The sequence below is a fragment of the Colobus angolensis genome, unplaced genomic scaffold (assembly GCF_000951035.1).
Source record: "Colobus angolensis palliatus isolate OR3802 unplaced genomic scaffold, Cang.pa_1.0 Scaffold12, whole genome shotgun sequence".
Taxonomy (NCBI): domain Eukaryota; kingdom Metazoa; phylum Chordata; class Mammalia; order Primates; family Cercopithecidae; genus Colobus; species Colobus angolensis.
Window position 1 is genome coordinate 2,028,508 of NW_012113141.1, and position 13,848 is coordinate 2,042,355.

The 13,848-nt window shown below is 43.2% G+C and overlaps 1 protein-coding gene across 1 annotated transcript in view; it reads left to right on the forward strand.

The window, feature by feature from the left end:
• The first annotated feature begins 2,968 nt into the window (after positions 1-2,968).
• Positions 2,969-13,848, forward strand: part of DDX50 (DEAD (Asp-Glu-Ala-Asp) box polypeptide 50) — a 51,201-nt gene continuing 40,321 nt past the window's right edge. The window contains exons 1-5 of the mRNA XM_011929473.1: positions 2,969-3,176; positions 8,215-8,511; positions 12,152-12,227; positions 12,913-13,107; positions 13,395-13,417. Coding sequence (XP_011784863.1) covers positions 3,090-3,176; positions 8,215-8,511; positions 12,152-12,227; positions 12,913-13,107; positions 13,395-13,417 — 678 coding nt within the window. The 5' untranslated portion in view covers positions 2,969-3,089. The remainder of the gene's footprint in view (positions 3,177-8,214; positions 8,512-12,151; positions 12,228-12,912; positions 13,108-13,394; positions 13,418-13,848) is intronic.

The window sequence follows — 13,848 nt, forward strand, 5'->3', positions numbered from 1 at the left end:
GGTCCTGACTGTGCCACTAACAGACTGTGGGACTTCAGACAAGTACATTCCTTTCTCGGGGTTCTTCTTTTTTTTTTTTTTTTGAGACAGAGTCTCGCTCTGTCGCCCGGGCTGGAGTGCAGTGGCCGGATCTCAGCTCACTGAAAGCTCCGCCTCCCGGGTTCATGCCATTCTCCTGCCTCAGCCTCCCCAGTAGCTGGGACTATAGGCGGCCGCCATCTCGCCCAGCTAGTTTTTTTGTATTTTTTAGTAGAGACAGAGTTTCACCGTGTTAGCTAGGATGGTCTCGATCTGCTGACCTCGTGATCCACCGGTCTCGGCCTCCCAAAGTGCTGGGATTACAGGCTTGAGCCACCGCGCCCAGCCTCTTTTAATATCTTAATGGTCAGTTTAAACAAGCTGAGGCAAAGGGCAAGGGAAATCTTTATAGGACCTTGTAACAGTAGTAGCAATTGAAGCACCCAATTCTTAAATATTGTAAAAGAAAGTGTATCAGTGACTCTGGTAAGATGTTTGGAAAATAAAGATGTTCTAATAAGATTGTATCTTGAATTGTTGTGCATTTTAATTATTCATGCACAGTATGCCTCCTCCCAACCCCAAATCTCATCAGACACAACCTCTTTAGATTTACAGAGGAAGCAAATATGAAGAAAACAAAGTTCTCCATTCCTGCATCCCATTCCCACGTTTTCTAGTTGATTGAGGCAAAATGATATCCCCAGAGAACACATGTGTAATGTGGTACATATTTTTTTCAGCTAAGCCACTCCTTGGTCAAATTACTGACACATCAATTTATACTTGCCCTTTCCACCTGACACAGACAGCAGCCAGAGATTTGGTTCAGTGAATTTGGGGCTTAGAAAGGCAGAGTTTGTAGTGCTGCAAGTCACAGAAGGTCATTCTGAAACACTCGTATACTTGTTAATCACTTGAATAGGGAGATTTGAACAGTCTACTCCTTTCTTTTTTCAGGTCTGCTCTTAGGACCTCTGACATACAAATGAATGCCAGAGTGCTCAGGAGCTCAACTTTTACTTCATCTGTTATTAACCTTCAACCACAGGACAGTAACATCTGTTCCTTTTATCCCAATTTTACGTGCGGCATTCTTAGCCATATCTACACTGTGTTTTTATGCACATCATCATACCCTGTTATAGGGCGATAAAGACCCTACTATGGTAGAGTTGGGAGTGGATTGAGGGATTAGGAAAAAAGGATGTAGAAAACTGCAGATCTAGAGATGCATAGCTATTCTAATAACCTAGGAAGAGAGGTGCATTTCTCCGTCATCAATGACTGAACACTCCTTGTGTTTGTAAGTATTGAATCCATAAAGTTACATACAAACATATAGCCCTTGCCTTCAGGCCAAGCCGTAGTTATGCAGAAGGCTTGAAGCAATCACAGATTTAACATTTGTGGTTCCAGCTGTTCAGGACCAATTCCCAAACTCCACAACACCTAACAATTTGTAATTTTGCTAGGACACAGTTTGATGCTTAGGTTTTAAGGCGGTGTGCTAGATGTTATCAAGAGGTTTCTAAGTAGCCCTGTGTCTCCATTGGGTTGAGTAGCTGGGTTGAAAGGATCATGAAGAGATGAAGAAATGGCTGTGAAAAGGCAACTAGCTAGCCTCGGTGATAGTAAGCAAAGGTATACAAACACACTAAGGAAGTTACGCTTTGTATTGTCAAAAGTTTCAGTTTTGTGTAAGGTTGTGATTCACGGGCAGTTAATCCCCATCGCTAAAATTAAATCCTTTTTTATTCACTTCAAATAGATACTCTGTGGAAGACATTTTGGCTCTTTCGGCTAGCGGAAAACGTGAGGCTTCTTCGGGTTTTTCCTGTTGTTTCATGGGAGCATCTTCCCTAAAACATTGCAAAACAAAGTTTTCAGGGTGATGTGTCAGAGAAAGCACTGATCTCGGCTTCAGGAGCTGAAGTCCCTGGTCCTGACTGTGCCACTAACAGACTGTGGGACTTCAGACAAGTACATTCCTTTCTCGGGGTTCTTCTTTTTTTTTTTTTTTTGAGACAGAGTCTCGCTCTGTCGCCCGGGCTGGAGTGCAGTGGCCGGATCTCAGCTCACTGAAAGCTCCGCCTCCCGGGTTCATGCCATTCTCCTGCCTCAGCCTCCCCAGTAGCTGGGACTATAGGCGGCCGCCATCTCGCCCAGCTAGTTTTTTTGTATTTTTTAGTAGAGACAGAGTTTCACCGTGTTAGCTAGGATGGTCTCGATCTGCTGACCTCGTGATCCGCCCGTCTCGGCCTCCCAAAGTGCTGGGATTACAGGCTTGAGCCACCGCGCCCGGCCTCTCGGGGTTCTTCTTAAGTCAAATGGACAGCGTGAGAAGGATCACAATGAACCAGTGACCAACTTCACGATTAAAACCTAAGACTTAAGGGACGGACATCTGTCCGTTCCCGGCTACACCTCCTGCCCATCTGGCCCACCGCAAACTGCGCGAAGCCACTCTCCACCGTCGCCAGGCCCGCGGCCTCGCGCTAAACCGTTGGTCGTTAACATCTCCCCCGCAATGGGCGGGGCGGAGGGCTTCAGCTTCCGGCGGCAAATAGCAAGGCGGCGCGTGGCGGTGCCCACTGGCCTCAGCGCGGGCCTGCCCACGCACCCGCCCACCGCGCGCCGGACAGTGTCTACCGACGTTGAAGGGCTTCCCAGCCCCAGCAGTGAACACTGGGAAGCCCCCAAAAGACTCTGCGGGGCCGAGGAGACCAGTTCGGAGTGGGGGATGGGAAGATAAACCGAACAATTTATGCTAATCAGTGCGTGATTCCCTTATGGAGATTGGCCAGGGTTTTACTCTAGTAGCCAATCACTTCACAACAAGGGTGGGCCAGTTGAGATCTCTCACACTCATTGGTCGAGAAGTTGCGGCGCAATGGAAGGACTTAAACCGAGAGTATCCGGGATTATTTTTCCCCGCCGTGCGGTGCGTGTCCCGGAAGTGACGCACGGCCAAGGCCGGGCGGCCGCCCTGCCCCCGCTTCCTTTCACGCTGTCGCTGCCCGTAGGTGGTTGTGGTCACTGTGCCCGGAGGGAGGCGGCGGTGGCCAGTAATGCCTGGGAAACTCCTCTGGGGGGACATTATGGAGCTGGAAGCACCCTTGGAGGAGTCCGAGAGCCAGAAGAAGGAGAGGCAAAAGGTGCGCTGAGCATGGGCCGCGCCTCCTTTTGGGCTGCGCCGGCTTGGGCGGGGAGGGGAACTGTGTGTCCCTGATGATGGCCTGTCAGAACCGGGCCGGATCATCTGAGGGCCTCCCTTCGCGTCGCCCTCGGCCCTCTGAGGTCGCTCAGGGACCCTTTCCACTTCCACACTCCCGACCTGGATAAAGATGGCCCTGGGCTTTGGGCCTCCCCCCCGCGTGGCCCCTCAGCCCTTCCCGTTGGCGCCTGAATCTCAGAGATGGGCAGACTCAAGCTCCCATCACCGTGGAATCTGTTCTTTCTCTCCTTAAGCAGTGACGCCTGTCATTTCGTTCTCATTGGCCCTCTTAGAAGATGATTAAGAACAAATGATTGCTTTGAATATGTGTTGCTTCTGTCACCCTGTCCCCTGTGCAAGAATCCTGGGGAAAGCGGTCTTAGGTTTACAAACCTCAGTAACTATAGAGGCTTAAGGAAAAGTGTCACAATGAGCCTTGCCAGAATTTGTCAGTGATGGAGATCGTGTGGTTTGCATTATTAATAGCTTTTACGGTCAGTAATTTCATTCAATCCGCAGGTGTTTATTGAACCTAATTTGTACTATACTCTTTGCTGAGCACCAAGGAGGTTAAACTAAATAAGTAAAGAAATGGTCCCTGCTCTCAAGGAGCCTGTAGAGGAGTTGTAGTCTTTCCTCCTCCCACCCCCATGGCCTCCAAAAAAAAAAAAAAGGAAAAGAAAATAACATCCTGAAACGCTCAGAGGATCACAAGATGCTGAAAAATGCCCAGGTAAAATTATTACTCGAGACATTTGACCTGGAAAAAAGAAATCAGCTGAAGAGGCTAAGGTGGCAGTATTCGGAGGCTGACATTCAACCAAAGAGTGAGATTTACTTTGTATAGCCTTAGAAAGCAGAATCTACCTCTCTGACCTTATCACTAAGGTAAACTTGCCATTCCAGCTAACACTTTTCTTTTATTGTGCTAAAATATACATAACATTTATCATTTTAACCATTTTTAAGTATATAGCTCTGTGACATTAAGTATATTTACATCGTTTTGCAGCTGTCAGCGCCATCCATCTCCAGAACTTTTCATTGTCCCAGACTGAAACTCTGTGCCCATTAAACACCCACTTCTCATTCCTCTCTCCTTCCACTCCCGGCAACCACCATTCTACTTTCGCTCTGTGAATTTGACTACTGAAGCTACCTAGAGTGTAAGCAGAAAACTAAGCAGGTATTTTTTAAAAAGGCTTGTTTTGAAATTCTTGTCTTTTGCATCCAAATCCTGTCCACCTGTCAAGGCCTAGTTTATGTTTTTCTTAACAACCCTAGTGTACAGTTACCTAGTTTCAGTAGCTATCTTTATCATTTGATTGACATTTATTATGCATTTCTATGTAAAATTAGTTCATTTTTCCTATATTATGCCACATATTTCCAAAAAGTTCTTGAAGAAAATGACCAAATCGTTGTCCATCCTTATGTTTCACTATATTGTTGTAAATTGGTGGCTTTCACATTGTAAATTCTCCAGAAATATGTGTTGACGGCCCTTTAACTATGAAAGATAACCAGAGATTTGGAAACGGATTGGAATACCAACTAAAAGAAATGGAGCATTAGAATACTGATCTGGTGGCTAGCCGCAGTGGCTCATGCCTGTCATCCTAGCACTTTGGAACACTAAGATGGGAGGATTGCGTGAGCCCAGGAGTTTAGGTAGAGTTTTGTAGAGACCCTATCTCTACAAAAAATGAAAAAATTAGGCAGGCGTGGTGGCTCATGCCTGTAATCCTAGCACTTTGGGAGGCTGAGGCAGGCAGATCACCTGAGGTCAGGAGTTCAAGACCAGCCTGGCCAACATGGTGAAACCCTGTCTCTACTAAAAATATAAAAATTAGGCCGGACGTGGTGGCTCACGCCTGTAATCTCAGCACTTTGGGAGGTGAGGCGGGTGGATCATGAGGTCAGGAGATCGAGACCATCCTAGCCAGCATGGTGAAACCCCATCTCTACTAAAAATACCAAAAAAGGCCAGGTGCAATGACTCACGTCTGTAATCCCAGCATTTTGGGAGGCTGTGGCAGGTGGATCACCTGAGGTCAGGAGTTCGAGACCAGCCTGGCCAACATGGTGACACCCTGTCTCTACTAAAAATACAAAAATTAGCTGGACATGGTGGCAGGCGCCTGTAATCCCAGCTACTCGGGAGGCTGAGGTATAAGAATTGCTTGAACCCGGGAGGCAGAGGTTGCAGTGAGCCGAGATCCCACCATTGCACTCCAGCCTGGGCAACAGAGCAAGACTCTGTCTCAAAAAAAAAAAAAAAGCCAGGCATAGTGGCAGGCGCCTGTTAATCCCAGCTACTCGGGACACTAAGACAGGAGAATTGCTTGAATTCAGGAGGCAGAGGTTGCAGAGAGCCATGATCACACCATTGCACTCCAGTCTGGGCAACAAGAGCGAAACTCTGTCTCAAAAAAGAAAAAAAAAATTAGTCGCAGCTGTAGCTCGTGCCTGTAGACTCAGCTACTCAGGAGGCTGAGGTGGGAGGATCACTTGAGCCAGGGAGGTTGAGGCTACAGTGAACCATGATTGAGCCACTACACTCCAGCCTGGGAGATAGTGTAAGACCTGTCTCAGAAAACAAAATAAAAACGAATAGTGGTCTGGTATTGAGATGAAGATAACTTTGGTTTGGATGTGTTGAGATATGGAGCTGGTCCTTAGGTTCTTAGAGTTGGAATGTAGGTGAGGAAGGGAGTCTGGAAGTACGTGTTGAGCCATGAAAATAGTAATAAAAGTGAACATAGAAAACAGATACTCAAGGAGCATCCACTGGAGGAGGAAGGAGAGGAACCATTGAAGAAGATATGTGGTAGAGGTAAGAAGATAGAGGTAAGAAGGGAATATAAAGTGTAACTGAAACCAAGTAAATGGAGAGTGGCAAGCATTGTAGGTCTAAAGTGGAATAATGTATTTAATCACCTTGAGATGTTACTGGGCTTGGACCGAGAGGTTTCACTTTGCCTTGCTTCAACTTCTCCCTGAAGTGCAGGGCCCAGGAGCAATTCAAGCCCCAAGGCTGACTCTATAAATAATCTTGTTTTTCTGTAGAACCTATTCGTTTGGAAAGATGTGGGCTAGTGCAATTAACTGTAGATCAATCAGATGATGTAATGTGCAACTGCAAAGCATTTTCACACATATTGTTCAATTCTCACAGCAATTCCAATTTTATGGATGAGAAAATTATATGTGAAAGAACTCTAAAAGTTGTGTAAGTTATGGTGAACATTTTGGTGGTGGTAGTTTTTACTGTCACTAGTCACTGCTATCTGTTTTGAACATTTGACCAGGTAATTCATTTTTTTGAGAGTAGCTGAGATTACAGGCGTGTGCCATTAACGCCCAGCTAATTTTTGTATTTTTAGTAGAGATGGGGTTTCACCATGTTGGCCAGGCTAGTCTCGAACTCCTGACCACAGGTGATCCGCCCAACCTCGGCCTCCCAAAGTGCTGGGATTATAGGCGTGAGCCACCACAGCTAGCCACCAGGCTAAAGTCCTAAATTCCCAAATCCTTTCTTGTGTTCTATAAATATCACAACACTGACCAGTAGTTTGGCATTTTAAAATTGAAGTTGCAGAATAGTGCTTTTTTTTTTTTTAACTAACTAAATTAAAAAAGTAAAAAAAAAATTCCAGGGATTACTGTTTTTCCATGGAGGTATAACAATTGGACTTCTGTATGAATTATATAGTTTCGTTTTGTTTTCCTTTAACCTGTGAATTGTCAAAGTGCAGGGAGGAAGTATAATGTGAAAAGAGAATAGGCTTTCAAGTCAGGCAGTGCTAGATTCAATTTCTAGTACTTAGAGCTGCAGGAAATCCCACATGTGGATCTTTGACAAGTTGCTTAACCCTCTTAGAACTTCTATTTCCTTGTCTGTAAAATGGCAAAGGTGGCTGGGCGCAGTGGCTCTCGCCTGTAATCCCAGCACTTTGGGAGGCCGAAGCGGATGGATCACCTCAGGTCAGGAGTTTGAGACCAGTCTGGCCAACGTGGTGAAACCCCATCTCTACTGGTGGTGGTGTACACCTGTTGTCCCAGCTACTTGGGAGGCTGAGAGGCAGGAGAATCACTTGAACCTGGGAGGCGGAGGTTGCAGTGAGCCAAGATTGTGCCACTGCACTCCAGCCTGGGTGACAGAGCAAAACTCTTATCTCAAAAATAAATAAATAAATAAATAAATAAAATGGCAAAGGTAATACAGGTTCACTATCCCTTATCCAAAATCCTTGGAACTAGTTGTATTTTGGAATTCAGAATTCTGGGGATTTTTAGAAGGGTAACACCCAGATAGGGTTTGGGGCCCAAAACCTGTAATCAAACACCTTAATATTAAATATGAGTAGTCATACTAAGTGGGATAAATAAAGACTATAAAGAGCTTCACATTAGTTCAAGTTAAATTTTGCCATCAAATGAGTTCAGGTAAGGTTTTGCCTCCAAATAAGTTACAAAAAAACTTTCGGTTTTCAGAGCTTTATGGATATCGCAATTTCGGATAAGGGATTATGGACCTGTACTTCCCTTATAGGGTTGTTATGAAGATTTAAACAAGATAAGCTGAAAACACATTACACAGTGCTGGGTAGGTATTCAATAAGTATTAATTTTTTTCTCTTGGAAATGTTGCAAGTTTTTGTTTGTTTAGTATTTATAATTCTGGGGTTGTCTTTCTTTCCCTAAGGAGAAACCGTTTTAATTTTCCTTAAATCTTATGAAGGGATTAGAGAGGGGCTAGAGGCTGAGTCTTGAGAATGCTAGGAATGGGATGAGAAAGTTAGCAATAGTTGAGGCTTAGAGCTTGGCATTAGTAACCAGTCTGGATTTTTACCAGGTAGGTTTTCAAAGTAACTGTAGATTGAACTGAACTGGTGGGGGAGTCATACGCTAACTTCTCTAGAGTCTTAAAAGAAAACTTCTGACCATCTTGTCATTGCTACTTTGTTTGTTCACAGAGTGACAGAAGGAAGTCAAGGCACCATTATGACTCAGATGAGAAATCAGAAACAAGAGAAAATGGTGTTACAGATGACCTGGATGCTCCCAAGGCCAAAAAAACTAAAATGAAAGAGAAGCTAAATGGAGACACTGAAGAAGGATTTAATAGACTTTCAGATGAGTTCTCTAAATCTCATAAGTCAAGAAGAAAAGATCTACCAAATGGAGATATTGATGAATATGAAAAAAAATCAAAGCGAGTATCATCCTTAGATAGTTCTACTCATAAATCAAGTGATAATAAACTAGAGGAGGTATGGATGCTTTTTATTTTGCATTTGACGTTATACTTGAACTATAGGTTGATTTGATTTTTTTTAGGCTAATCATAATTGATTATATAATATTTCTTGATTAGTGTCTAGTACTTACTTTTAGTTACACTAGAGAGTCTGTACAGATGAAGTCTGAGTCTTTTTTCCTTTGGCCCTTGTTTATTTCATTGTATGACTTTTTTCTTGGGGCCTGGTGGGAGAAATAGTCAAATTTAAACCTTTTCTGTACATTTGGGTTCCTAAAGTTATTCTGAATTGCTTGATGGTCACCTACTTGAATTTCTTTTCTTTCTTTTTTCTTTCTTTTTTTTTTTGAATCAGAGTCTCACTCTGTTCCCCAGGCTGGAGTGGAATGGCACAATCTCAGCTCATGGCAACCTCCGCCTCCTGGGTTCAAGCGATTCTCCTGACTCAACGTCTCGAGTTGCTGAGATTACAGGCAGACACCACCATGCCTGGCTAATTTTTGTATTTTTAGTAGAGATGGTGTTTCTCCATGTTGGTTAGGCTGGTCTTGAACTCCTGACCTCAAAGTGATCCACCTGCCTCGGCTTCCGAAAGTGCTGGGATTACAGGTGTGAGCCACTACCCCGGGCCGATAATTAGTAATTCTTTATATTCTTTAAATATGATAATTGCTGATATACATTTGAGCTTAATGCCTAATCTTTGGGGAGCGTTGGGAAAAGATGTTGAATCCTTGTCTTATGACTTTTGACTTTTTTTTTTTTTAATTTGTGAATTTGCTGTTTGTCAGGAAGCACATGTGTTTGTTGATCTAAATAATGTCCTTTAAATCTGTATTGCTAACAGTGGAATGTATGGCTTGCTTCTCACTTTGGTGGGATTTTGCTTGGTAAAATCTGTATTATAATAGGTTTAACAGTTTATTATTTTCTTTAGATCACATGAGAGTTTAGGAATTCTACTTAAAGGAATTTATCCTAAGGAGATGATCAAGAAGTGTGCAGAGATTTATGAATAAGTACTCTTATCACAGTAATATTGTTGATAATAGCACATATTTAAACATCCTAAATGTCTGATAGTAGACAATTGGTTTAAATAAAACATACAATAGTTATGTAATAGAATACAGTTATCCCGGCCGGGCGCGGTGGCTCAAGCCTGTAATCCCAGCACTTTGGGAGGCCGAGACGGGCGGATCACAAGGTCAGGAGATCGAGACCATCCTGGCTAACACGGTGAAACCCCGTCTCTACTAAAAAATACAAAAAACTAGCCGGGCGCGGTGGCGGGCGCCTGTAGTCCCAGCTACTTGGGAGGCTGAGGCAGGAGAATGGCGTGAACCCGGGAGGCGGAGCTTGCAGTGAGCTGAGATCCGGCCACTGCACTCCAGCCCGGGCGACAGACCGAGACTCCGTCTCAAAAAAAAAAAAAAAAAAAAGAATACAGTTATCCCAAAGGGTCTACAGTAGAAAAGGTAGTCATTGTATCTTGTTAAAAGATAAAAATAGGATGGGCATGGTGGCTCACGCTTGTAATCCCAGCACTTTGGGAGGCTGAGGCAGGTGGATCACCTGAGGTCAGGAGTTCCAAGACCATCCTGACCAACAGGGTGAAACCCCGTCTCTACTAAATACAAAAAGATTAGTTGGGTGTGGTGGCACATGTCTGTAATCCCAGCTACTTGGGAGGCTGAGGCAGGAGAATTGCTTGAACCTGGGAAGCGGAGGTTGCAGTGAGCCGAGATCGTACCACTGCATTCCAGCCTGGGCAATACGAGCGAAACTCCATCTCAAAAACAACAACAATAACAAAAAGGATTATAAAATGGTATATACAGTGTGATTTTATTTCTGTTTAAAAAATTTTATGTGCATGGAGTGAAGATTGGAGGAGTGTGTTTCAAATGTGGCTTTAGCTGAGTGGATTATAAATAACTTTTAAATTTGTTTTTCTTTCCTCTGTAGTTATTAAAGTTTCTTTTCTTTTTTTTGTTTTTTTGAGATGAGGTCTCACTCTGTCACCTAGGATGGAGTGCAGTGGTGCAATCATGGCTCACTGCTGCAGCCTCATCCTTCCTGGGCTCAGGTGATCCTCTCACCTCAGCCTCCTGAGTAGCTGGGACTATAGGCATGTACCACCACGCCTGGCTAATTTGTGTATTTTTAGGAGAGATGGTGTTTCATTCAGTGTGCTGCCCAGACTGGTCTTGAACTCCTGGGCTCAAGTGATCCAGCCGCCTTGGCCTCCCAAAGTGCTGGGATTACAGATATAAACCACTGGGCCCTGCCAGTTTCAAAAGTTTCTACAATGACAGTGTATTATTTATTTTTTGTTTGTTTGTTTTTGATAGAGACAGGGTCTCACTGTGTTGCCCAGGCTAGTCTTGAACTCCTGGACTTAAGTGATCCTACCACCTTGGCCTCCCGAAGTGCTGGAATTACAGGCATGAGCCACCCTGCCTGGCCAACAGCGTGTTATTTTTGTAATTTTTTTTTTAATTGTAAAAAGGTAACAGCAGCATTGAAGTTTGTTTAAATGGCATGCAATTTGAATTTGAAATTATTTTTTATCTAATTCCAAGTTTGAAAATTGTTAGTGTATGTCTCTTTAAACACATGAACAGTAAAGTTGACTGGGTAGGCATACTGTTTTTGTTCTGTGTACACATTAGTGTACAGAGTTTTCAATAAATGTTAAATGATAATGTCATGCTAACTTGTATATATGTTAAAGAAATCTTCAAACTTACGGTAATTTTCTCTTGTATTAGCAACCTGAATAAAAAAGCTTTCAAAAGCTATAGAATAAATTAACTTATTTTCAGAAAAACTTTACATTCCTCATTATGTAATTTCTTTTAGCTTAGTTTATAGGCTTGTGTTAATCTTTATAATTTTGTCTACATCTGTATCATTTAGATTAATAAATAACCTTTTTGGCTGGGCATAGTGGCTCATGCTTGTAATCTCAGCAGTTTGGGAGGCCAAGGTGGGAGGATCTTTTTTTTTTTTTTCTTGAGACGGAGTTTCGCTCTTGTTGTCCCAGCTGGAGTGCAATGGTGTAATCTCGGCTCACCACAACCTCCGCCTCCTGGGTTCAAGTGATTCTCCTGCTTCGGCCTCCCGAGTAGCTGGGATTACAGGCATGCGCCACCACACCTGGCTAATTTTGTATTTTAGTAGAGACAGGGTTTCTCCATGTTGGTCAGGCTGGTCTTGAACTCCTAACCTCCGGTGATCCACCTGCCTCGGCCTCTGAAAGTGCTGGGATTACAGGCGTGAGCCACAGCACCTGGCCAAGAGGATCTCTTGAGGCCAAGAGTTTAAGACTAACCTGGGTAACATGGTGAGACACTGTCTCTACAAAAAATAAAGTGAGCATGGTGGCGTGCGCCTGTGGTCCTGGCTACTTGGGGGGCTGAGGTGGGAAGGGTTTGAGCCCGGAGGTTGTGGCCACAGTGAGCTGTGATGGTGCCACAGCACTCCAACCTGGGCAACAGAGTGGGACCCTGTCTCAAAAAAAAAAAAGAAAAAAAAAGAGTGTTCCACTAAGTTTCCTTGTAAGTGAATCTGTACAAAGTTAAAAACAGTAAATGAAGAAGAGTTGAATGTAAATTATATTATTTAGGCCATTGATTTCATTTTTACAGACCTTAACACGTGAACAGAAAGAAGGAGCCTTCTCCAATTTTCCTATTTCTGAAGAGACTATAAAGCTTCTGAAAGGTATGTGGTTTTGTTGTTGTTGTTGTTGCTGTTGTTTTCAGATGGAGCCTCGCTGTATTGCCCAGGCTGGAGTGCAGTGGCGCGATCTTGGCTCACTGCAACCTCTGCCTCCTGGGTTCAAGCGATTCTCCTACCTCAGCCTCCTGAGTAGTTGGGATTACAGGCGCATGCCACCACGCCCGGCTAATTTTTGTGTTTTTAGTAGAGACAGTGTTTCACCATGTTGGTCAGGCTGGTCTCGAACTCCTGACATTGTGATCTGTCCGCCTCGGGCTCCCAAAGTGCTGGGATTACAGGCGTGAGCCACCACGGCTGGCCCAAAGGTATGCAGTTTTAATGGATATGCAATTAAAAATCTATCACTAGATTTTGTAAAACTCCTGTGCCTTTTCTGACCAAAAGGAGAACATAAAAAGAATGGAGAAGTAGCTCTTCTTTAATTGCAGTTACTTTTACATCATCCTTTTCAATATTCTGACTTGTTTTTAGCTTTAAGATTTATATACATTTGTCAAAAGTTTAGACTAATTTTTTAGTAATTCTTGTTTGTGGTAAGAATAGCTGTGTCACCAGGTGATATGTCGTTAGGCAGACATAGAAGAATCATGATTGTCATTTTCAAATGAATATATTTTTTCCTAATGCTAGTCGTAAAGAAGTATTTTAATTAAATCTCATTTTACAGGTCGAGGGGTAACGTATCTCTTTCCTATTCAAGTTAAGACCTTTGGTCCTGTATATGAAGGAAAAGATTTAATAGCTCAAGCACGGACAGGAACAGGAAAGACATTCTCTTTTGCCATCCCCTTAATTGAAAGACTCCAAAGAAATCAAGAAACAATTAAAAAAAGCCGCTCACCAAAGGTAATCATTATAGGGGGTAAAAGCTTTAAATGTTACTCTAACAGCAAGGTAAAGAAAGTTACACCAGTCCTAAGTTCTAGTACCCCCAGGATAGAAAAGTTAACACTGTGTTGTTATAAAGCAAAAATATGTTGTTTTTCACAAAAAGAAATTTCAAGCATAGTTAAAATGAAGTAGTTTTTGCATATGAATGTGATGTGCATGGATCCATAGGTGTCTTTTGTAATTTCATGAATTACAAAGCCAGTATATCTTATTTACAGTTTATATATTTAGTTGACCCTTTTCTTCTCTTTTTTTCAGTCCTGACCTTTGCTTTTAAACAAATGAATTTTCTGAAGAGGTGTTCATTTATTTGTCATTCAGTAAATGTTCAGCATCATTTATTTCAGTGTTGACTTTTTTTCCCTTTAGTATGGAATGCATCATGAATTTTCATGTCATCCTCATGCAGGGGTCATGCTAATCTTCTCTGTGTCATTCCAATTTTAGTGTATGTGCTGCTAAAGTGAGTACACACAGATGGACTTTTTTTTTTTTTGAGACGGAGTCTCGCTCTGTCACCTAGGCTGGAGTACGGTGGCACGATGTCGGCTCACTGCAAACTCTGCCTCCCGGGTTCACACCATTCTCCTGCCTCAGCCTCCTGAGTAACTGGGACTACAGGCGCCTGCCACCACGCCCGGCTCGTTTTTTGTATCTTTTAGTAGAGACGGGGTTTCACCGTATTAGCCAGGATGGTCTCGATCTCCTGACC